The following is a 23,901-nucleotide window of genomic DNA, read 5'->3' as shown; positions in this document are numbered from 1 at the left end:
TATCATTAGTCTAGACACGTGGACTACAGACTATCTGGTTCGAGCTAGTTTTGTTTTTATTTTGGGCATTTGTAAGAGCAGTTGAGCAAGCTCTAGATGGATCTATAATCCGACCCTCATTTCATTTTCCCCGATGTTGAAGTGACTAAGGTGTCACGGGCTTTATTAAACACCCAAAAAAATACACACTTAAAGCGGAAGGAAGCAATGAAGTAAATATAGTTTGTGTAGCATGAGTATGTGTGTCTTTTCTTTACTTTACGTTGGTGAAGCAGATTGCATATATACTATAAAACTGCATATTGTTAAATGATTTTCATCATCATCATCATCAGCTTTGGCATCCTTCTTCTGTCTCGTAAGAGAATGAAGCTTTTGCTCCTTGTAAAGTCGGTCTTTGGTTGAATGGCATTGTGACCTGTGGCTGAACAGGCCGATTTAGGAGTAGCAGATCATTTTGCATTATTATGATGATTATTATTATTGTTATTATTATTATTATTATTATTATTATTATTATTATTATTATTATTTATTATAATATTATTATTATTATTATTATTATTATTTTGTTATTATTATTATTGTTATTATTATTATTATTATTACTATTATTATTATTATTATTATTATTGATAATAATATTTTTATCATTTCTAGTACCTCTATTGCAATCACAAATATATAATAATGATAACAATAAGACTTCTTTATTTAACACAATTACTACAAGGACCACTGCTGCTTTGTTCCTACTATTAACACTACGACTACGACTCCTTTATCACACACTATAACTGTAATAGAGAGATGACCTAACACAGTACAAGGTACTGACTAGTCTTAGTCAGTACCATGAATATTTACTATATAGGTAAACAGATGCAGCCTTTCAAATATGCTTGTGAAATATCTTTTAATCAAGGTTTGTTCTTATAGGACCAGACAATTTATGACAAATCAATCAAAAGACTTTTCTTGAATTCCAATTGGCTTTGTTTATTTATTTATATATATTTTTTAAACATCCTGTTACTGTATATCAGTGAACATATAGTAGTCATCAACTGGCATGATTGGCAAAAGCTGCTATCAGTTCTGTATTGTGCAAGTATGTTGAAAAATCAATGAGGACTTGATTGGTGGGACTCCTTACCCCCCTACAATACTATATTGTGCTGGGTCATCTTTCTTCTTCGTCTTCCACTACTACTACTACTACTACTACTACTACTACTACTACTACTACTACTACTACTACTACTACTACTACTACTACTACTACTACTATTACTACTACTACTACTACTACTACTACTACTACTACTACTACTACTACTACGATCACTACTCCTAATACTACTTCTATTGCTACAACTACTACATCTACTACTGCTACCACTACTACAACTACTAATATTGACATCAGTACTACAACTACTATAACTTCTGCTACCACTACTACTTCTGCTACTACTGCTACCACTACAACTTCTACTACTCCTACCATTAGTACTCTTACAGTGATAACCATGATGTCTACAGCCATTACAACCACTTCCTCTATGGCTGCTGCTGATACTGTTATCTGTTGTGCAGATGATGAAGATAAACAAAACTGTTGACTCCATATATTAATGTTAGTGAATTACAGCTGTCAAAGAATGCATTCATATTCATATTTTCTCTCAATGCTGGAAGGGTTTGATTTTATTTTGTTTTAAATTAATTTTTTAAAATTTTTAAATGGTACAAGGTTGCCGATTTTCAGTATATTGACTGAATTCAGCTTTGTTAAAAACCTCAATATATTTCAAATCGTAATGCCATTTCAATGGGATGAACTGTTCAGATAGGGATTGGCAGATGTGTTGTTTTTGTTTTGTTTTTGTTCTTCCTGAATCGGCAACCCTGAATTGGTATTTAGTCCTTTGTTATCTTGTGTGGCGTTATTACCTTTGTTATCTTGTGTGGCATTATTACCTTTGTTATCTTGTGTAGCATTATTACCTTTGTTATCTTGTGTAGCATTACGACATGTTTCTTGTTGTTGACTTATATTTTATCAGTTCTTTACCTCATTTTTGTGTGCTTCCATTTAACATTTGTTTTTCATGTGCAACTCTCTTACATTGAAAAACCGATTTTACCTTGTTTTCAATAGGAGTGGGCGTGTTTTAACCTTTAACCCTCTTACTAGCTCTTCTATCCCCCTATGTATTTTCCATTCTCACATTGTTCTCTGTCCTCAACCTTGACATGAAACTGGGCGGGTTAGGAGGTCACTTGCTGAGTCTTCTATCCCCCTATATCTGTTTTTCAAGTTGCTTTCTGTCTTTGTCTTGGGACAGGATTGCTTGGTTTTGTCCTGGCCCTTGCCGGAGTCCTTGGCTGAGAGGAAAACAGTCAAATGTATTTGTAGCTTTGGGATGCGATATATTTTTTTCCCTTGTAAATCATCTCTCTGTTATGTACTGATTGTTTTGAACATATCTTGTAAACTTTTGAGTGTGTTCCTCTTAGTGGGATCCTGTGCTTGTGTCAGGATGAGACTTTAGGTGATTCCAAACTACGTACATTGATAGTTTGCTCTTGGAATCTACCTTTTCCCTGTTTGAACCATTCCCCTTTGTCTTGCTTTTATTGGGTGTTTTTATTGTAATTCTAGAATTGTTTGACTATTCCATTTTCTTCTTTTTAACTGGCACTGATATGACCTAAATGCGTTACAGGTACAAGCGCCAAAAATCCAACAAACATTCACATGAAAGGAGAGATTTCTGTGAATTTTTGGATTCATAGCCAAGACGGAAATTGTGCTCCTTTTTTTGTGTGTGTGTGGAGGAGATATTTTTTTCTTTGTGCAAGTAAATTAATTATCTCTCCTTTATGTGCTCTTTTATGGTTTTTAGTTTTTAAACATTTGAGGAGACCGGGCACGTGTTTATGGGTGGGACATCTAGGTGGTCTCAATTTACACATCTTGATAGATTGCTCTTGTAATCGGCCTTTTTCCATGTGAGAACTGGTCTCCTCTGTCAAACTTTTTATTTGCTGCTTTGAAACCATCAGAATCAAAAGATTTATTAAAATTACTTTTAGTATATATATATAAATAACTTGCTTCAGCACCTTTTGAAATAGACTTGTAATAGCTCCAGTCCTTCAACAACCCGCCCTTACCATTACATCAAAAATTAATATTGAGATTTCGCGTGATCAGAAATAAATATCATCGCCAAATGTATATCTCTTATTCACTATTTTAAGTCCTCGCTCTATTGTCTTTGCAACAGTGGATGGTGTATATTTACTAGATAGGTAAACAGATGCAGCCTTTCAAGTATGATTGTGAAATATCTTGTAACCAAGATTTGTTTTTTTTAATCAAGAGAGCTCTGAATTTTATAATATCCAGCTGGGAAAGGGCAGTAGAATAATATGTACATAAAGGCTTTCCTTATGTTTTTTTATTTTGTTTTGTTTTGTTTTTTTTTGCACAGGTCTCACTCAAGGCTAAGTTACACACAAAGGAATCTCATCTGAAATTCAAATGAAGTTGATTTCAATTAGAAAAGGAAATTTGAATGACAGATGGAGTGGCTAGGAGATGCCACGTCTTAGTCTTAGTTGGGAAGGCTCCTTTTATTTCTTTTATCCCTCTAAACGGCTATGTGGTCTTGTGGTATGAACACTCGCTTTCGGATTAGAAAGTCCTGGGTTCGAGCCTCGCTCAGTGCATAGTTGAGTCATTGGAAAAGGCTCTTTACTCACATTCTCTCACCGTACTCGGGTGTAAAATTAGTACCTGGCCGTTAATAGCGTTGTCTCTGTCCGAAAAAATTGTAATATTGCCTAACATGCGTCATGTCTCATTCTACATATTGCGTGTTGCTGTTGGTCAGGGACCCCTTGTAAAGCGCTATGAGCATGTTTAGTGGATATTGCGCTATTGCTTCCCTGCAGCTTTTTTTAAAAAATCTATTCTTTACTAGACTTAGATGGTTTGGTTTTCTAGCATCTTGCATGGGACGGGATCTTTTGATGGAGAGATATGTTTCTGCAGGAGGTGATATTTTTCTTTTCCTCTTGTAAAACATCTCTCTCTCTCTCTCTCTCTCTCTCTCTCTTGTGTGTAATATAACGTGTGTTTGTGTATTAGTGACACATGTTTCCATTGAAAGGTTACTAACCAACCTCTTTATTGGAGTATTGCAAGCACTGATAAATTTCTCAAGAGCAAAGACAAACAAACAGCACACCGAATTCAACAGAACCAGGGATATAGTGAAATTACAGACCCTCCTGTACCTTCTACTACTAAGGTCAATCCATATTAATAAATATGTTCAAAGTGATCATCTATGTCTCTTCGCCTCGATCCAGTTGTTTCTCACTTACTATTAGTTTTACGTGGTACACTTATTTTATTGGTTTGTTTATTTCATCTCGTGGGGGGAATGAATCAAATCATTTTATTTTAAAATTTATTCATAAAATGCATTTTATTACAACTGATAGCCAACAAGTAGGGTTTTACTAGTTTTATTTCCAGGACAGTGAATTAGGATGTGCCTTTCTTAAATGTCTTAAATGCCATTGAATCACCAACAATTTATTTTAATTTTTTTAAAATGTTTTTCATCAAACGTTTCTGATAACGATCAAAGTCATATGGTAGACCTCGCTCATTGTTTTGTAAATCAAGCGCCGGTATAAATTGTGTTTGATTTTATTCTTTACTAGATAAAACACCTAAAGAAATTGTACAATACTTTCGTTAAAAGAATATTTCAATTGCGTTTCGAGTTTGTATGAATTGGTCAGATTTTTGTAGTTCCATGTGACATTTGGAAATTGGAAGAGGTCAAAGGTCAGTTTTATCTCATTTCACTCAACAGAATAGGTTAAAAAGAAACCAAAAAAAACCCCAAAACACTGGTAGTTCTACCTACTGACTTCCAATTATGATAACTGCGGGGCTTGACAATGTGTGTAGTATAAAAATACATGTGTGTTTGTGTGTAAGATAAGATAAGATATACTTTATTGATCCTGAATGAAAATTGTCATATGTTACACATCATTAAGAGTGAATCACAACACTTCCTCGCCGCATGAACAGCGCTGACACACACACATGTGTGTATGTGTTTAAATGAACATGGCTTGTAACTGGAGACTAAACCAACGTTTGTAGCTTTAATTTATTAAAAAAAAAAAATATATATGTATTACTTCAATAAGCAGTTTTTATCCAATATGGTATATATGGTAATGATAATATTATGGTATAGCAGCTTTCCAAGTCATATTTTACTCATCATGTGTTTGTATCTTTAATCGGAAATTTGTCTCTGGATTATTGGATGTTGATGTGAATGTAAGAAACTTGGACTTTGAGATGCATAAATATTACAGTGAATGACATAATCAGTCGGATGGTGAAAAGGTTTGAAGCGGGTGGTTGGATGGGAGCATCACCCTTGAATCGTATACCTATGATGTTCGCATGGGTGTACGATCCGATAGTGATGTCGTTTCTTCTTCTCTTTACTAGCCTATCCTGCTTCTTTGGTTTGTGATTGTATTTTTGACAGGGGATATTTTTTTTCCTGTAAATCCTCTGCCTGTTTGTTCTTGGTTATTTATAATTTAGCTTATGATATCTTTAGGTTATGATTTTGATTGACATTTGTACTATTTTTGTTAGATTGCTTGTTTTTTTGTTTCAGCGGTCTCTCATATAACCTCAATTGTGTTGGAAGAGACCTAAAGCAACAAACAAACAAAAAAGGTTTGAACTGAGAAATTGTCAAGTTTAGCTATAAGGTCAATTATGATCAAAAATGAGTTCTTGTCATAAATCATTAATTCAACCCTTTTTGTACATGTTCGGGAAATATCAAAGCTTAATTCCACTTCTAGATATTTTTTTACAGCTAGTCAAGTTGAAAAAGTTTGAAATTTGAAACAAGTTTCTGGATACCTTTCCCATACATCTGACCATAGCTTCATGAAAAATCACCCGATTTACTTCAAATTCAAATAAAGATTAAAATGCTCTGGGGAGCACTTTCTTCCAGAAAATGAAAAAAAAAATAAATGCAAATCCAAAATTTTCACCTTCCGACTGGTTAACTCATGCACTGACTCAAATATTACAGTATTTGGCTATAGTTTTCTACAGCTATTTGAATGTGTACTTATATAATATTATTGTTTTAATGTAATACACAAGGCGAGGCCGTATTGACATTATAGGGACATTTTAAAAATTATTATTTAATGTGTTGATAGTTGGAAAACTGTATTTATCTGTTGTTTCAAGCATGTCATTAGTTTTATAAGGCTGCTGTATTTTCAAAACCATTTTTTGTTTGTGACAGTGACAAGTTGTGAATAATGAAGGTCAAAACTTTTCTGTTACAGATTGCATTTTTTTCCATGTAAATCATCTCTGCTTTGTATTAGTATTACAAGGTTGCCATTCCTGACCTCCCATAGTGGGCAGTGGGGGTACACACTGTGTCTTCTATCCCCTTATATCTGTTTTCCAACATGCTTTCTGTCTTTGTCTTGAAATGAGATTACTTGGTTTTGTCCTGGCCCTAGCCGGAGTCCTGGCTGGGAGGGAAACAGTCAAATGCATAGTTATAGTTTTGGGAGATGATATTTTTTTTCCTTGTAAATCATCTCTCTGTTATGCATTGTATTATGTTTAGTTTACATATTATATGATTTATAAACATTTGAGTGTATTCCTCTTAGTTGGGACCTGTGCTTGTGTCTGGATGAGACTTTTAGGTAATCTCAAACTAAGTACTTTGATAGTGTGCTCTTGGAATCTACATCTGTTCCCTATTTGAACCAATTCCCCTTTGTCTTACCTTTTCTTTTGTTCTTTAATTGTAATTCTAGATCTTTTTACTATCCCATTTTCTTCCTTTTTACTGGCGCTGATATGACCTTAATGTGTTGCAAGCGCCGTAAAACCCTTAAAAACAAACAAAACAAATTCCGTATATTATGAATTCAGTATGTATTAAACCGTCAGCATATTTTTCTATCACCTGCTAAATGGGACAAGGACATAATGTCTTTTCACTGGAGTTCAGCACTCAAAAGGGGTCGGTCTCTGTGTTTGCGTAAACGTGCAGTAAACTTCTGCCTCTTGAATTAGCGACCCTGGTATTGGTGACTAATTCATAGTCTCCCCTTTAAAACCTGAGCTTTTTATATAGCGCAACATCCACTAAATGGGCTCAAAGCGCTTTACCAGGGGTTCCTAGCAACAGCAACACTTAACATGTAGGATTAGGATTAGGCGATATTATAATTTTATTGTTAAGACAGAGACAGCACTATTAACAGCCAGCTACTCGTTTTACATATGAGTACGGTGAGAGAATGTGAGTAATGAGTTTTTTTCTAGGACTCAACTATGCACCATTCTGGACACAAACGCTTCTGATTTGAAGGCAAGTGTCATACCAGACCACAAGACCACATAGCCGCACTTTCATGATGAATCCCATGATACACTGGTCTGTGCAGGATTGAGTGGCCTTAGGCTAGGCACAGGAGTAGATTCCTTTGGTCTCTTTTTTTTTTTTCTTAAGTACCTGTGACCCGAGAGTGTAATAGTAATAGGCACTAAATCTTTCTCAATCTCATTTGTGTTGCGAGTGACATCTTCCTTTTAATTAGGAGCTGTAGTGATCTAAAAAAAAAAAGTAGTGTGGCAAGCGTCATTACACACTTCTAAAACTAACTAAACCAAACCAGCACAGTTTATTTCCTGGTCCTGGTTGGGATCTTTAGCTGGGAGGGAGACAGTCAAATGTCTTTCTTTTCTTTTAGAGAAGATACTTTATTCCTGGTAAATCATCCCTCTGTCATTATGTCTAACGTGCCTAGTACCACAAAATAATTCGTAGAAATACGAAATTTTGGCTCCAGCTACAGAACTGTATTCTCCTCTTTGACTCAATAAATCTAGTTGAAAAGGAAAGTTTAGTTCCCTAGAACCACCTGTATTATTCAGGACTTTGGAGCATTTTTGGATAACGTTGAAGGCAAATTGTTTATTTCTAAATCTTTTTAAAGTGAATTTTCTTATTCCCCCCCCCCCCCCCCCCCCCCCCCCCCCGGAAATTACGAATTTTTGACATTTCAAGTAGGCAGCTCTGTTATATTCTTTTATCATTATCAGTTTTGAATATGTGGATTGTATATTGTACCTTGTCAACATTTGAGTATCCGTCATAGCGGGATCCTTTGCCTGTGCCTGGATTGGACTTTTAGATAATGCCAAAATAAGCACATCGGTGGATTGATCATGGAATCTTCTGTTCCCTATTTAAACCCCCCCCCCCCCCCCTTTCTCCAATGCTTTCAACTTCATATCTACAACTTCCCTCTATCATCTTTCTTTTTACTGGCGCTGAAATGACCGAACAGTGTTGCAAGCGTCGTAAAACCAGAGAAAAAAAATAATTTTAACAGTTTGTTTCCTCTGTCTTACTCTTACCATTTTATCCAACTTTTGACCCTCCCGTCACCTTTGTTTTTCCTGGTGCTGAGAGATGACTTGAAAGGATCATGAAAAAATGCATTATTATAAGATTTTGAATGTTTAAAGTAAGCTCTCATTGCACCGATAAAGGGGTTCTCTGTTGTTTTGTGTTTTTTTTTTTTTGGGGGGGGGGGGGGGGGGCGGTTTCGGATAATATTTTCTTTTTTGTGTCTGTATGTTACACTTCCATGTTTGCAACTTGACACTAATTCCAGTCTGAAGCAGCAACATGAACTTTGTATTGACTTCCTATCTATAAATGGTGAATTGTTCGGGTATTTGAAATGATGAAAGAGAAAAGAAAACAGGCAATCGATACTGTTGGGGGTGGAAAAAAATGATAATATTATGAAATTTATGTCTACAATCTTAACCTTGATCTGTGAATTGATAAAAAGTACATTTTCATCTACTCTCCAATCAGCCATATTACGCCTATTCCATCTCAAAGACAAATACCCTCCCCTTCCCACAAACCCACTTTTTTTTTCCTTTCAATTATCACAAAAACTACATACATTATGTGGATTACATGTCAAATGTACATAATATTTCCCTTTTTTTTGTTTCCTCAATGCTTATATTTTGTTTTTCACGGAGATTAGTGCTTTTTAAAACCATTCTGTCATTTTAGAATGTGCTCTCATTTGTAGCAACATTGATGAATTTTTAAATGCCTATAATAAACTTGTTTTGTCATGGTTAAATCTGGCTACATTCGTCATTTTTTTATTTCTATTTCTGGGTTACAATTATCTCCACAGATACATGGACAATAAATTAAATCATCTCTCCTCTCCTGGGTGGGGATCCTGACCTCCCATAGTGGGCAGGGAGGTACATACTGTGTCTTCTATCCCCCCACACCCGTTTCCCAATTGTTTCCTGTCATTGTCTTGGAATGAGATTACTTAGTTTTGTCCTGATCCTTGCCGGAGTTCCTTGGCTGGGAGGGATATAGTTGAATGTATAGTTATAGTTTTGGGAGGAGATGATATTTTTTTCCTTGTAAATCATCTCTCTGTTATGCATTGTATTATGTTTAGTTTACATATTATATTATATGATTGGTAAACATTTGAGTGTATTCCTCTTAGTTGGGACCTATGCTTGTGTCTGGATGAGACTTTTAAGTGATCTCAAACTAAGTACTTTGGCGGTGTGCTCTTGGAATCTACATCTGTTCCCTATTTGAACCAATTCCCCTTTGTCTTACTTTTTCTTTTGTGCTTTAATTGTAATTCTAGAGCTTTTTACTATCCCATTTTCTTCCTTTTTACTGGCGCTGATATGACCTTAATGTGTTGCAAGCGCCGTAAAACCCTTAAAAACAACAAAAAAACATCTCTCCTCTCAAAATATAAATATATTATAATGACTGGACTTTCACCAAAAGGGATTAAAAATCCTATTTTGTGGCAGGTGTTTTTTTTTTTCCCCATGGAAATTGATCCTCGTACAATTATTATATTCAACCCTCACATTGGAAACCCTATCAAATTGCTTTCTGGCTTTGTCTTGGAATGAGATTAGATCTACTTGGTTTTGTCCTGTCCTTGGCCGAGAGGTAAACGGTCAAATGTATTAGTTTTGGGAGATGATAGTTTTTTCCTTGTACTTGTATACTTGTAAATCATCTCTGTTACGTATTGTTATTTTTAACATAATATGATTTGTAAACATTTGAGTGTATTTCTCTTAGTGGGATCTTGTGCTGGTGTCTGGGTGAGACTTTTAGGTGATTTCAAACCAAGTCTACTGATAGATAGTGTGCTCTTGGTAACTACATCTGTTCCCTATTTGAATTTGAACTAATTCCGCTGTGACTGTCTTCCTTTTTTACTAAAGTATTTAAATTGTAATTGTAATTCTAGAACTTTTTACTATCCCATTTCTTCCCCCTTTTTACCAGTGCCGATATGGCCTTAAATGTGTTGCAAGCGCTGTAAGACCCTTAAAAACAAACAATACCCAATGGATGCTGTCACTAGCCACTCAGATCTGATTCATTCTCCTTGCTTGGAAGTCTTATCCAACCTCTTACCTTATTAACTCTTTCTTGAACTTGAGCTTTTATATAGTGCAATATCCACTAAACATGCTCAAAGCGGTTTACAAAAGGTCCTGACCAACAGTAACACCAAGCGAGGCTTGAACCCAGGACCTTCCGATCCGAAGTGCAGCTATGTGGTATGACACTCGCCTAGTAATAATGGCATGTATTTTCTCATATATTCTTGTTACACTTTTATTATGTTAAGAACGAATCTCAATGGACTGGCAGCCTAGATGTTAACCAAAGTACAATAAATTCACAACTGAAAACAATAATTCTGTACTCATTGGATTTTTGCACCCTCCCGGGAAAACGGAAAAGTAAAAAAGTACACTGAAGTCCGATGCTCATGACAGGTAACAAATTATATAGATAAAAATAAAATTCGGTCACCTACCTCCAGTGTGTCGTATTGCAGAGCATCCAGGGATTTGGCAATCTACACTCAAATGATTACAAATCATATGTTTAAAAACAACAATGATGATTTACAAGAAAAAAATATCATCTCCCAAAACTATAACTAATGTTTTCTTCCCAACCAAGGACTCCGGTCAGGGTCAAAACAAAACTAAGTAATCCCATTCCAAGACAAAGACAGACAGAAAGCAATTGGAAAACAGACAGGAGAATAGAAGATACGGCAAGTACCTCCCTGCCCTCTATGGGAGGTCAGGAACCCCACCCAGAAATAGGCATTGTCAAGGCAGCGAATAGACAAGAGGAACAGTTCAAGGATTATCATAAGAAGTTTCAGAACTCTCTACATCAATTTACAATTTTCATAAAATAAACAAGTTTGCAAATGGGTGCCCAATTTGCTGAAAACCAGGAGAAAAAAACAAAACAAAGGTACATGCTCAAAATTTTCTTTGGTGCTTCAATCTTGAAGGTTCATCATTTTATGAACAGAATAGTAACAGTCTATGCGCAGAGCGAGGCTCGAATCCATGACCTTCCAATCTGAAAGCGAGTGTCATACCACTAGACCACATAGCTGCACAAGGAGCGCTTCATTCATGAAACAGACCTGCCTGCCTGAAAATTTTAAAATTCCTAGTTTTAAGGGGATAAAAACAGCAGTCGCTATAGTTAACTTTAAAAATCAACAATGTACCTTCACAGTAAATACATAATCCTTCAAAATCCTTAAAATTATGTAGTCTGGTATAAACTTCACTTTTGAATAAGTTTTAATGACCTAAAGATGGTCATTAAGTTCTGAAACTGGAGCCAAAATTTCGTAATTTTACAAATTTTCGTAGTACTAGGCAGGACTGCATGAAATATGAATAATTTGCAATTGGTGGTAACAAAATTTTGTGCATAAAGATTAAGTCTATAAGACCAAAGATACAGTAAAATTATGAGACTAGAATCTACGATGAACAGGAATAGTCCATTAGAAAGAAAAAAAAACAAGAAAAATATGACCCAATAACTAAGCAATTTCAAAATATGCATGGACATGATTTTAAAATTTATTGATCTCAAATGATAGAGTGATAAAATGAAAATGATATTATTATATATACAAAGAGAGATGATATGAAAAATGAGCAACAATGTTATCAATAGGCGACAGGAATTTCTTTGATTTTAGTCAAACATTCTTTGAATTCATCCGCAATGGTTTTGTGTTCCTTGATCATCACCAGGCAAGTTTGCCTCTTGTTTCCCAAACTTTCCCCAAGGTCCTGAAATGCAATGTTTTTAAAAATTATATTTAACTCACTGACTGCCACAGGTTTCGAAAATGGAATTCCCTTGACTGCCAGAGGTTCCGGCATGTTACTCCAAAAATCATAATGACCACACTTTTTAAGATAATAAAACACTTTAAAAAGCAAACAAACCTGTTTTAGTTGTTCTTTCAAATGATGCCATTGAATTTCATGTAACTTTATTCAGAATTTTACAATGTTTTTTTGAAAATAGGGTGTTTATTGTCAAAAACGAGAATTTTTTAAAAGGGTATAACTATAACTCTTCCTCGGACTGTCTTACTGTCTAAATATCTATAATATAATTGTTTTCTTTACAGAAACCAAGCAACAACATAATAACAATAATATAAGAAACAAAAAAAAATATGATTTGGTGAATGTTTCCCTAAAAAATTACAAATAATTTTGCTTGGTGTGAAAATCCTTGAAACACGAATTGTCAACGCACAACGGGACCTTACAATCAGGACACCAATACTTTGTTTCCTGTCGTTTTCTCGATGTACGATCTCTGTTCTGATCTGCCTTAGCCCTGTCTGTACATACTTTGCATGACCTTCTAGGTATCTTTTTGCTGGTTGCTGGCAGCGGTTCAGGGAAATGTCGTTCGACAAGACGATTCATGGAGCTTACGAATGTCCAAGTCTGAATCAGAATCGCTTGTACTACTAGTACTAGAACTGCTACTTACGACCCTTCGTTGTCTCTTTTTACCACTACTAGAATGCTCAGGAACAAAGTCACTGTCATTATCATTACTTAAACACATGTCTGGCTCATCAAAATCATCTTCGCTACGAGAAATATAAGGATTTGGGGCTTGAAAAGCATCAAATACGTTTCTTCTTGTTCTTTCTGCCATGGTTGAAAATCACGGAAAAGAAGTCAGTTTATCGAGTACTATTCGTGCTAGTAAAAAATGTCAACAGTACAAAGTACCCGATCATGTTTGGTATGAAAACAAAGCGAAAGTCGCGAACTACGACGTCGGCAAACTGCCACGGCCGATACTGTTAGGTGAATACAGATAATAAATAGCAAAGTATGAAACCGAGGGGGTTCGGTCTTGGCAGTCAGGCTTAGAATGAAAAAAACCGAGACGTGTCGGTCATGGCAGTCAGTGAAAAGAGAAGAAAAAATTACAGTTCAACAACTATCAATTTTCACAATGATTGCAAAACTCAAATGTCAATATCAATCACTAAAAAAAAAAAATCAGAAAAGAATCGAAAGACCACAAGTCTAGAAGTGAATTTATCTGTTCTTGCAAGAGCCAACAAATAAAAGCTAGAGTGGAAGATCAGCTCATGCGAAGAATAGAATAAGATCTTAAAAGCAATCTGATCTGCCATTATAATTTATGATCTAACATTATATATCATTCAGTAACACTGTTTTACCTTTTTCGAAGGGACAAAACAGTATTGCAGCCCCTTTTCCTCACACAAGACAGGAATATGAGACAGAATGTCCAACGGATAAACATCGCCAGCAAGAATGACAATCCTGAAAAACAAAGGAATTGATATTAACTCACTCAACCCAAACACCAACTTTATCAATCCGTAGTTTACCCAGGTTACTTTTACCCTTTTCTGACAAAAATTTAGATGTAGGATCAATGCTAATGTTTTTAAATTTTTACACATTAATGGTAGTTGAATAAAACTAGACCTCTCTCTATGCATATGCTCATTTTTGAAACATTTTGTTTTCCAACTCTGAAAAGTAGCAAAATTCTCTAGTGTTGAGTGAGTTAAAATGTGATCCAGTGTTCAAGTTCAACCCTTTTCATTAGTCATATTACATCAATCTTTACAAAACAGTCCAAGAAAGAACACATACTCTCTCTCACTCTCTCTTTACAATTCATGAAAACTTCATGCTAGCTCCAAGTCATTAGCCAATAATATTCTGAATCCTTCAAACAAGGAGTGAAATTTTGTATCCCTCAAAGTTGGATTGACGAATTCTCTTATCTCCATCCATCTAACCCGTGATATATAACAAAATTACTACAGCATTTTAGAGTTACAAATACGTAAAAAGGCTAAATATAATCATTTTTAATCAAAAATTAAGAAAAAACAAATCACCATATCAATGACAGAAAAAATTTCTTTGCCTTCGATCTGGTATTTTAGTCATGTATTTATGTTTTCATCGAGGCTTTTTTTGGGTGTTGGATGAAGAAAAGTTTTGAGCCTGAAACGTTTAGTGTTTGGTATTTTGTACTTTTATAAAGTTGTTATATTCGTTTTTGTTTAATCAAAAAGTCCCTCCCACCACCTCCACTAAGATGCGGGAAGAGTATGGATTTCCGTAAATATTTGGATGATTGGAAGCAGTGTCATTTTATATAAAAATTGATTGGTAAATAGCCTTTAACTTTAATCTATGACATCCGAACCAATACCAAGTCCATCCAATACTGGATACTCATTATGCTCTTCTGTGAGTATACAAAATGATTATATAGGTATTTATAACAACTTTAGAGCATCGCTATCACCATCATATATCAGATAAATATGTCAGAGCTGTTACAGGCAATAAACATAAAATCTGTATTTTCTTTGAAAGGCATCCATTATCAACAGGAATGCAATTTTTAATCAATTCTCACATAGAGCATTACTCAGTGCTGATGGTGACAAAAAGTAAAAAAGTAGGAAAATGTTGAACAATAGCCTTTAAGCCCCATTTCTATGGCACTAAACCCCACTTTTAGAGCAATTGAGATGATAGACTATCATTGATACTCTAGCTAATTTCTGGAGAGTGGGAAACTGCACCTGTGTGTTCCATCACACATCAACTCTCTCATTGCTAGCACATTGTTTCGAGAAAATGTAATTTTAAAAAGGAGGAAATTCCTCCTCTGGACTCCAAAATCGCGGATTTCCGAGGAAAACAATCAGCACTGATTACTTCAAAACAGAACATGCGGATCAGATTATATTAGAACAGTTATTAAATATATCAAAATTCCTAAATGTACCAAGAAATCCTATAACTTTTACCCCTACAGACATGCTTTGAGAGATGATGTTAACCCAGAGACCTTTATAAGTGGCAGTAACAACCATTCAAAATTGCTGCAGATAATTTTCCCTTTTTCATTTGGATAAACATATTCTAGTTATAACGACAACCTGCCCGAATGAATCAGTAGGTTTAACTGGAGAAAAAGATAGATTGAACCTGAATCTGAATCTTCCTTTAATGTCCACCTTCACTCATGAAGATTTTGACATGAACAATAACATGAAGTTGAAAATTCAGCTGTGATCTAGAAGCTCTGTAAAAAAATCTAGAGTTCCAATTTGTGACGGTTCTGGGGTAAAATGAGAATTTTCTGAGGTCTTTGGTGGATGTCAGCCACGGGGGATGAAACTGTCCATGTGGGAAGTCCTAGATAATCGTGTCATGTTTGGAGGTCAGGATTTGAAATAGCCGCCAATGAAGTTACTCTGTAAGCCCATTATACAAGCAGGTATGATATGTTCATTCTCTATATACACATTTGGACCACATTTGGAGTTCGGAAACTGTGTATGGGCACCTTATCTTGAAAAGGATAAGAAGCTTATAGAGAGTGTGCTTAGGCGAGCAACAAAGGTCACTGGTGGACTCAAGGACTTGAGTTATGAACAGCGCCTGAAAAGAGTAGGACTGCCAAGTATGGTCTATCGGCGTTTGAGAGGTGATATGATTGAGACCTATAAGTTCACACATTGCTTGTACGCGACTCAGGATAGGCTGTTCACAGTAGACAAAAAATCAGTCACCAGGGTCCACTCATATATAAACTTCTGAAACCCAGAGTTAAAACCACCCTTCGACAGAACTTTTTTACACAGAGAGTAATTGAACGTTGGAACACATTGCCAGCAAATGTCGTTGAAGCGCCGAGAGTCAATGCTTTCAAGAATAGATTAGATGCTGTAATGGAAAGTTATGTGCATAGTGTAGAAGTGCCTCCCACCCAAAATAGCTATGATCAAAAGATCAGTAGAGAAAGTGTAGTGTAGGGAAATGCATTAGATCAGTTGTGAACAAGACATTCAGTGACTGGAAAGACTCGGCAACAGGCCAGTAGCCTTATCAAGCGACGTCGATACCTTCTATTCTATTCTATTCTATATAAAATTTGAAACACTAAGGATAAATTAAAAAACAAGAGAAATCATCCCTTCATAAGCTTTTCACCATATGGCCTTTTAAAGGTTGACAGTGTAAAGACCAGGTGAAAGTAAATTGAATCTTTAATTTAAGAATAAAAGTAGACCAAGATGTCTCATTTCACTCTTTGAACGAAGAAAAACATAGATTAAGTCTGAAAAGAGTAATTTTTAAAAAAAAAACTTATTAAAAGTTTGCAATAATTTTTGTTTGATACGAAAAGGGATTGCCTTAAACTTAAATAGTGAATAATAAATGGGGTATACGACATAAAATAATAGATGAATAGAAAGTATTTAATATTGATACATACCCTTTTTCACCTTTACGTAGACCCCTTTGGACTGCTTTGACACCTTTTATGACTGACTTGATCTGAGTTGCTAAATTTTGAAAGGAAAATAAAATGAGAACAAATGTTTTAGAATCATTAAGAAGTTTATCATAAATGATGATTATCATCCTAAAAGATTGTCAACAACATCCCTTTCAGAATTAAAACAACTTTTCAAAAAATCTACTGGACATGATTCTAAATATTTTATTATTGAGTTTTAATGCATTTATATCTCAATCCCATAACTAAATCATTCGGGAAACATCTCTCTGTAAAAGTTTTACTTCTCAACCTAATAAATGAAGATTTGTATCAGAACCTCAAGAAGAAAACGGTACTTTGGCAACAGTTACAACAGATGATTTTAACAACGAGGCTTAAACAAGCCAAGCTGACTTGTCAGAAGAAGATGATTAATTTTATTAATCTGATGCGGAAAAAATTTCTTAAGTTGAGAATCCAGTCTACCTCTTAAAAATGTTTTAACAGTGCACAGGGAATTAATTTACAAAGACCAAAGATATTTATCATTTACCCTGGAAGATAAAATTTTCATTCTTTAGATCTAAAAATATATCTGAGTAAATTGTCTGACATAGGATGAACACAGAATCCACTTAATTATTTGCTAAACTCAAGTTTACTCTTTTTTTTATATTTGCCACTTGACTTATATGATAATTAATTGCACACGCCACTAAATAAAAATATGTTACAATCTCTGAAAGTGTGTGATTGAGCCAAGTGAACGGTTTTTTGTTTATTTGTTTTATCTTTTCAATTTGCAATTATATTATAAAATGCCTCTAAAGACCCTTCCATAAAAGACATGGTATTTGCAAGACCCTCAGAAACTAATTCCCAATACAGCCCTTGTGCACAGTAACTTATGATCGTGATTTCTTTCGTTCCCACCCACAATCCCACTTATTGTGTGTTATAGGCAGAACATAAATAGCTGGGCTGCCACATGCGTGACTAAATTGGCCAAACTGAGAATCTATACTTTGGCATCAGACACCCATTACCCGGTGTCTTCATTTTAAATCCTAGCCTAGTGAGAAAATCAATCATACATGTCTCTCCGGTGGATCATATGACCTTGTCGCGGTCGGAGGGCTTGCGTGTCTCGATGATCGTAAGTGAGAGGCCAGACCAAGAATGATCTACAACGGTCAGCATCGTCAACAAGGAAGGAAGAAGGGAGGAAATCAACCGTCGAGTTCAGCTTCCCCTAGTCCACACCCTTGGGTGTGGGTGTTGTCCACGACGTGGGGGAGGGGTGAAAAGGGACTGACTCTCTACAGGACATCCTCCCGGATTCCCAACTTAGACCATCTGACCACGGGTAGATGGAGCTCGTCATCGGGGGACCGACATCCATCTAAGAGAAGGACACTCTGAGCAAAAACCCGGACAGATGGAGTTCGTAAACGGGGGGGACCGCAATCCATCTAAGAGAAGGACACTCCGAACAAAAACCCGGACAGATCGAGTTCGCTAACAGGGGACCGCAATCGATCTAGGAGAAGGACACTCTGAAGCAAAACCGCCACTGCCTTGTGGACAGACCTTGGATGGTCAAAGGCTAAGGAAGCAAATCCTGAAAAACAGCACGCCGAAGACAGAGCAGCAGGGCCGGAAGGCGCAAATATCACAGGAAACTGCCACTGCATGCTTAAATCCCAATATGACACGTCACAATAATCAAATCCGATGTGGTGCGAAGCCCGTGGAATCCCGCCGGACGGGCCTAGTGCCGGGCCTCAATGGCCCACCCAAGCGATCTGGTGGTACCTTGACTTCATCTTGCGGAACCAGGGGAGGAGGATCAAGGTTACATGCGACTGGAACACCAAACACAATTAAAATCCTCCAATGGAATGCTGAGGGCGTTGCGAAGAAGAAAATAGCCCTTGAAAAGAGACTCAAAGAGCAGGACATCAAAATTGCCTGCATTCAAGAAACTCACCTCACAGACAAAATGAGATTTGCCATCAGAGGGTACCAGGTAATAAGGCATGATAGAAAGGATCACAAAGGAGGCGTGATGACATTAGTAAAAAACGACTACCCCACCGCAGGCATAAAAATTGATACACAAGAGCAATCAGAAATACAGCAAATTAAAGTATGTATCGGAAAGAAAGAACTCCTGATTTTTAACTGCTATTGCCCACCAAACAAAGAGCTTCATTTAGACAAGATAAAAATCCAGGAAGAAAGATGTCTGGTACTAGGGGACTTTAACAGTCACTCTCAAAGCTGGGGATATGGAGATATGGACAAACATGGTGAAACAGTAGAAAACTGGCAAATTGAAACAAAACTTCAACTATTGTATGACGATGAAGATGAGGACACATATTTCTCAAGAGCGTGGAAAACCACATCTACCCCAGATCTTACGTTTGCCACAGATGATATAGCAAAGACTATAAATAGAACAGTACAGCCCCAACTGGGTGGTAGTGACCATAGGCCAATCATCACAAACCTCTATCATCAAAATGAAAACAAAACACAAACCATCCCAAGATGGAACTACAAAAGAGCAAAATGGGAAAGCTTTGAACAACTTACAGACAGCCACTGCAAAAACATAAACTGTAAAACCAAGAATGTCAACAAAAGTGCAAAAGAACTGACAAAGGCCATCCTAAAAGCAGCAAAAGAAAGTATCCCAAGGGGAGCAAGAAAAAATTATATACCACTCTGGACAGACGATCTTAATCAGTTAAGTAATGAAGTATCGGAAACAAGAGAAAAGGCTGAAGCAGACCCCTGTGATGACAATATTGCAGCATATAAAGAGGCAGAAGCTACCTTTAAAAAAGAAATGGCAACGACATCCAAAATGGAATGGAAAGAAAAAACGCATAGCCTTAACTTCGAAAAAGATGGAAATAAACTTTGGAAACTTACAAAAGCCCTAAATAGAGAACCGAACCACTACGCCCCTCCCGCGTTGGAAAAAGAAGGAGAACTTGTCAGTCCACAACAAGCTGCAGACCTATTCATGGAGCAGTTCAAAAAAATTAGTGACAACACAATAGAAAAAGAACTGAAGAAAAGAGTTAGAAAAGAATGCAGAAAACAAAAAAAGGAACTTAAGGAAGCCATAGATGAAGTAATGACAAAGAAGCTAACTATGGAAGAACTAGAAAGCTCTCTCAAAGTGTTAAAAACAAAGAAATCGCCAGGCCCAGACGAAGTAACAAATGAGATGCTTATCCATCTTGGAAAGACAGCGAAAAAGAAGCTATTACAACTCTACAACAGCACTTGGAAAACTGGTAAAATACCAGATATATGGAAAAAGGCTTTTATTGTCCCAATTAAGAAAGAAGGAAAACAAGCAAATGAAGCCGCAAATTACCGACCTATAAGTCTTACAAGCTGCATGTGCAAGCTGATAGAAAGAATTATCAACTCCAGACTGATGTGGTATCTTGAAAACTATAATGTGCTTATAAATGAACAAGCTGGTTTCAGAAGACACAGGAGTACTGAAAATCAAGTAACCTACATATCCCAAGAAATAGAAGACTCGTTTCAGGATGGAAAGAAAAAAATTGTGGTATGGGTGGACTTTGAAAAAGCATTCGACAAAGTGTGGAAAAAAGGTCTGGTATATAAACTACAAAAATCAAAAGTATCCCATAACATGCTCAACTGGATACAAAACTACCTAAAAACAAGAAAGGCAAGAGTAACAACACAAGGTCACAAAAGTAGAGAAGCAAAACTAAAACATGGAGTCCCACAAGGTGGAGTACTATCACCTACACTATTTCTTCTCTATGTAAATGATATAAGAGAAACACTATGTCGAGGAGTGAAAATGTCGATGTACGCAGATGACCTAGCTCTGATTAGCTCTGACCAAAACTTAATCAAGGCACAACACAGGATGCAAATCACACTGGATAATATCAAAGAATGGACTGACAACTGGGCGATGAAAATAAATGCAGTGAAGACAAAGTTCACAATATTTAGCCTCTCCCCAAAAGATGAAAAAGCAAAGCTACATATTGAAGACCATGAATTGGAAAAAGACGACGCACCAAAATACCTAGGAGTCCATTTTGACCCAAGACTAACATGGAAAATCAAATCAGCAACAGCCAGAAAGTTGGGGTAAAGCGAACACAACTCTTGAAAAAACTAGCTGGAACAACTTGGGGAGCTAGCTCCGATATACTGAAACAAACTTACACAGGATATGTGAGACCAGCGCTAGAATACGGGATATCTGCATGGGGAAACTGCTCCAAAACTCAAATGGAAAAACTGGACAAAGTGCAAAACAGCAACATGAGGATAATAAGTGGAGGAATGAAATCGACACCGATTCATGCAATGGAAACCATAACAGGACTTACATCTCTATCAGAAAGAAGGGAATCAAAAATTTTGAAACAATACACAGACGTGAAAACAATGACAGATCAGCTTCTTCACGCTAGAGCGCAACAAAAGAAAACTAGGCGGCTGAAAAGATCACACTTTATTGAAAGAGCCAAGCAAATTGAAAAAGATCACGAACTTGACGAAATAATGACCCAAAAACGCAAAGCAAATATCAGAGTACCAATTTGGAAACGGCAAAATCACTTGAAAATCAATACTTCCGTTGGTGACATTTCAACAAAACAAAAACACGGCGAAGAAATCAAGAAGTCTGTACAGAAGTGCATAGATCAAAACTACCCTGAAAAAAAATGGACAAGAATCTATACAGATGGTTCATGCAATAAAGAACACACGTGCGGGGGCCTGGGAGTGCACATCGAGTACACAAATGGTCAACAAAAGGAGATCAGCAAACCGACTGGTACTCGCACTTCAATCTACAAGTCAGAGGCAGATGCAATCCATGAAGCTGTTAAGCAAATCCTCTCAGAAAATGAAAAGCCAAGACACATAGTGATTTTAACAGATGCTAAGAAAATTCTGGAGGATATAATGATGTCCTTTGCGGATGATATAGACGCCTTGGTGGAAGACCTCATGAAGCTAAGCAAGTTTACCAACATTGTACTGCAGTGGATTCCAGGACACTGTGGGATACTTGGAAATCAGATCGCTGACCAACTGGCAAGGCAGGCAGTCGCATGCAGCAACCCTCCCCAATGTACTCAACAGGAGAAATTAACAAAATGGCCAAATTTATCCAGTCTCAGAGATGGAGAGAGAAGCACCCAGAATACAACATGAATGACCCAATCAAGGTGCTCAACAGAAAGGAACAGGTCATCATCTTCAGACTGAGAACTGGACACAACCAGTTAAAGGAACATATGTGGAGGATGTCCAGAGCAGGTGCCTCTGGACAATGTGACTGCGGACTTGAAAATGAAAATGGACATCATGTCCTAATGGAATGTCCAAGGTACAACCAGTTGAGAAGGAACTTCTGGCCTGATCCAACCCCATACTCAAAGAACCTGTACGGCAGTGAGGATGACCTCAGGACCACTGTGGGCTTCATTCACCAGACCGGACTGACCATGTGACGTGACGGGAACGAAGAAGAAGAAGACATACATGTATTTGCCAGCGAGCAGAAAGTTTTCATTTTATCATGAGATGGGAAGGGGAAGGGATAACACTATGACAAGAGAGAAAGAGAGAGAGAGAGAGAGAGAGAGAGAGAGAGAGAGAGAGAGAGAGAGAGAGAGAGAGAGAGAGAGAGAGAAAGAGAGATTGGTGGGAGAGTAAGAGGGAATGGGGAAAGATGAAAGAAACAATGGGTTGCCTGATGACGTAGATCAAAGGAGTGTAGAGTTGCTTCACGGTGCGTACACCGTGAAATTTTAACCTCTTACAATGACACTGATTTTTTTTCTTCCCCAGATTGCTTATGCAGAATAAATCGTTTCCACCAAGAGAGCAGGAAGAGAATTTTTCAACTCAGGCTTCAAATAAATTATAAAAGCAAAGCTTGTCTTTTAATGATAACATTTAGACTAAGATCTGGAGTTTGGGTAGTGTAAGATTGAATCTCGCGTTCAATGGATAAAATTGTATTGATAAAATAAAAACAACACACACACAAGCGCACGCTCACGACAGCGAGGACCATCCATTGCTTGCAACGGTAAACCAGTTTAACATGTACGTAGATCCTGAGGCTAGATGCCCTGTTACCATGTACGTAGGCACTCCCAAAAAAAAAAAAAAAAAAGACACACACACACAAACGCGGAGTCTCGCATTCGCTATGAACTAACTTTGCAGACCAATTGTTACTGCATGTATGCACCAAATTGCACATCTAGTGACACTTCTTCCGTAATTTTTCTCTAAATAAACTTTTAAAAACCTGTCTTTTGGTGGCGACGACATGGGAAATGAATTGACCCCCCCCCCCCCCCCCCCCGACGATTTCGCGGGGAATCATGAAAAATTTAGGAAATAATTTCAAACATGCATAAATTTATAGAAAACAAATGCATCTTCAAATCTAAACTGCTTTTGATGGTAGGCGTTAAGTTTTGTTTTCTTTTTCTATCTAAATGAATGATTGGGAACTTTCAAGGAGCTAAAGGCAGGTAATGTTAAAGTCTAAATCTAAATCTAAAACTAAAGTGGGTTCCCACCGGCGCACCTCTCTACTTCTACTTCGAGTGTCTAGGAGCATACGGAAGGCCTCCCCAAAAAGCCTTACGGTTTACATAAATAAGAAATTTTCACCTACGATTGAGAACAAATTAAATTATACTGACCTTTTTTGACCGTCTTATAGATTTTCTTAGTCAATTTTTTAGTCGCCAAAGGATGTGAAATAGGGCTCAAATATTTGGTCTTTTCCTCCCAGCTTTCACCGGCATCATTAGAAACTTCTGCATCTGACTTGCTCTTTCCCATCTGTGATATTATACTGTTGATTTGAAGATAAGATTTGTCGTGAAGACAAAACGAATTAAATCTGAGACTTGCAAAAACGTAAACAAAAATAATGAAAAATTAACAGGACGCGTGGGGAATAATGAAAGTAAAAGTAGGGCTA

The 23,901-nt window shown here is 36.7% G+C and overlaps 1 protein-coding gene and 1 long non-coding RNA gene across 2 annotated transcripts; one reads left to right on the top strand and one right to left on the bottom strand.

Annotated features, from left to right (window-relative positions):
• The first annotated feature begins 991 nt into the window (after positions 1 to 991).
• Positions 992 to 6,106, top strand: LOC144964369 (uncharacterized). The gene is made up of 2 exons (XR_013643820.1): positions 992 to 5,452; positions 5,798 to 6,106. It is a non-coding gene; the product is annotated as an uncharacterized LOC144964369 (long non-coding RNA).
• A 5,987-nt stretch (positions 6,107 to 12,093) lies between these two features.
• Positions 12,094 to 23,892, bottom strand: LOC144964368 (H/ACA ribonucleoprotein complex subunit 2-like protein). Its single transcript, XM_078898533.1, has 4 exons — positions 23,618 to 23,892; positions 16,860 to 16,929; positions 13,762 to 13,867; positions 12,094 to 12,331 (listed from the first exon to the last, which is right to left on the bottom strand). Exons 1-4 carry the CDS (start codon positions 23,757 to 23,759, stop codon positions 12,206 to 12,208), a joined length of 444 nt encoding a protein of 147 aa, XP_078754659.1. The 5' UTR covers positions 23,760 to 23,892; the 3' UTR covers positions 12,094 to 12,205.
• Positions 23,893 to 23,901: the final 9 nt, after the last annotated feature.

Source organism: Berghia stephanieae, chromosome 2 (genome assembly GCF_034508935.2).
Source record: "Berghia stephanieae isolate SIO BIC M18660-M18661 chromosome 2, UCSD_Bste_1.3, whole genome shotgun sequence".
Taxonomy (NCBI): Eukaryota; Metazoa; Mollusca; class Gastropoda; order Nudibranchia; family Aeolidiidae; genus Berghia; species Berghia stephanieae.
The sequence above is the reverse complement of the archived record's forward strand: the minus strand, read 5'-3'. Positions and strand labels throughout refer to the sequence as shown.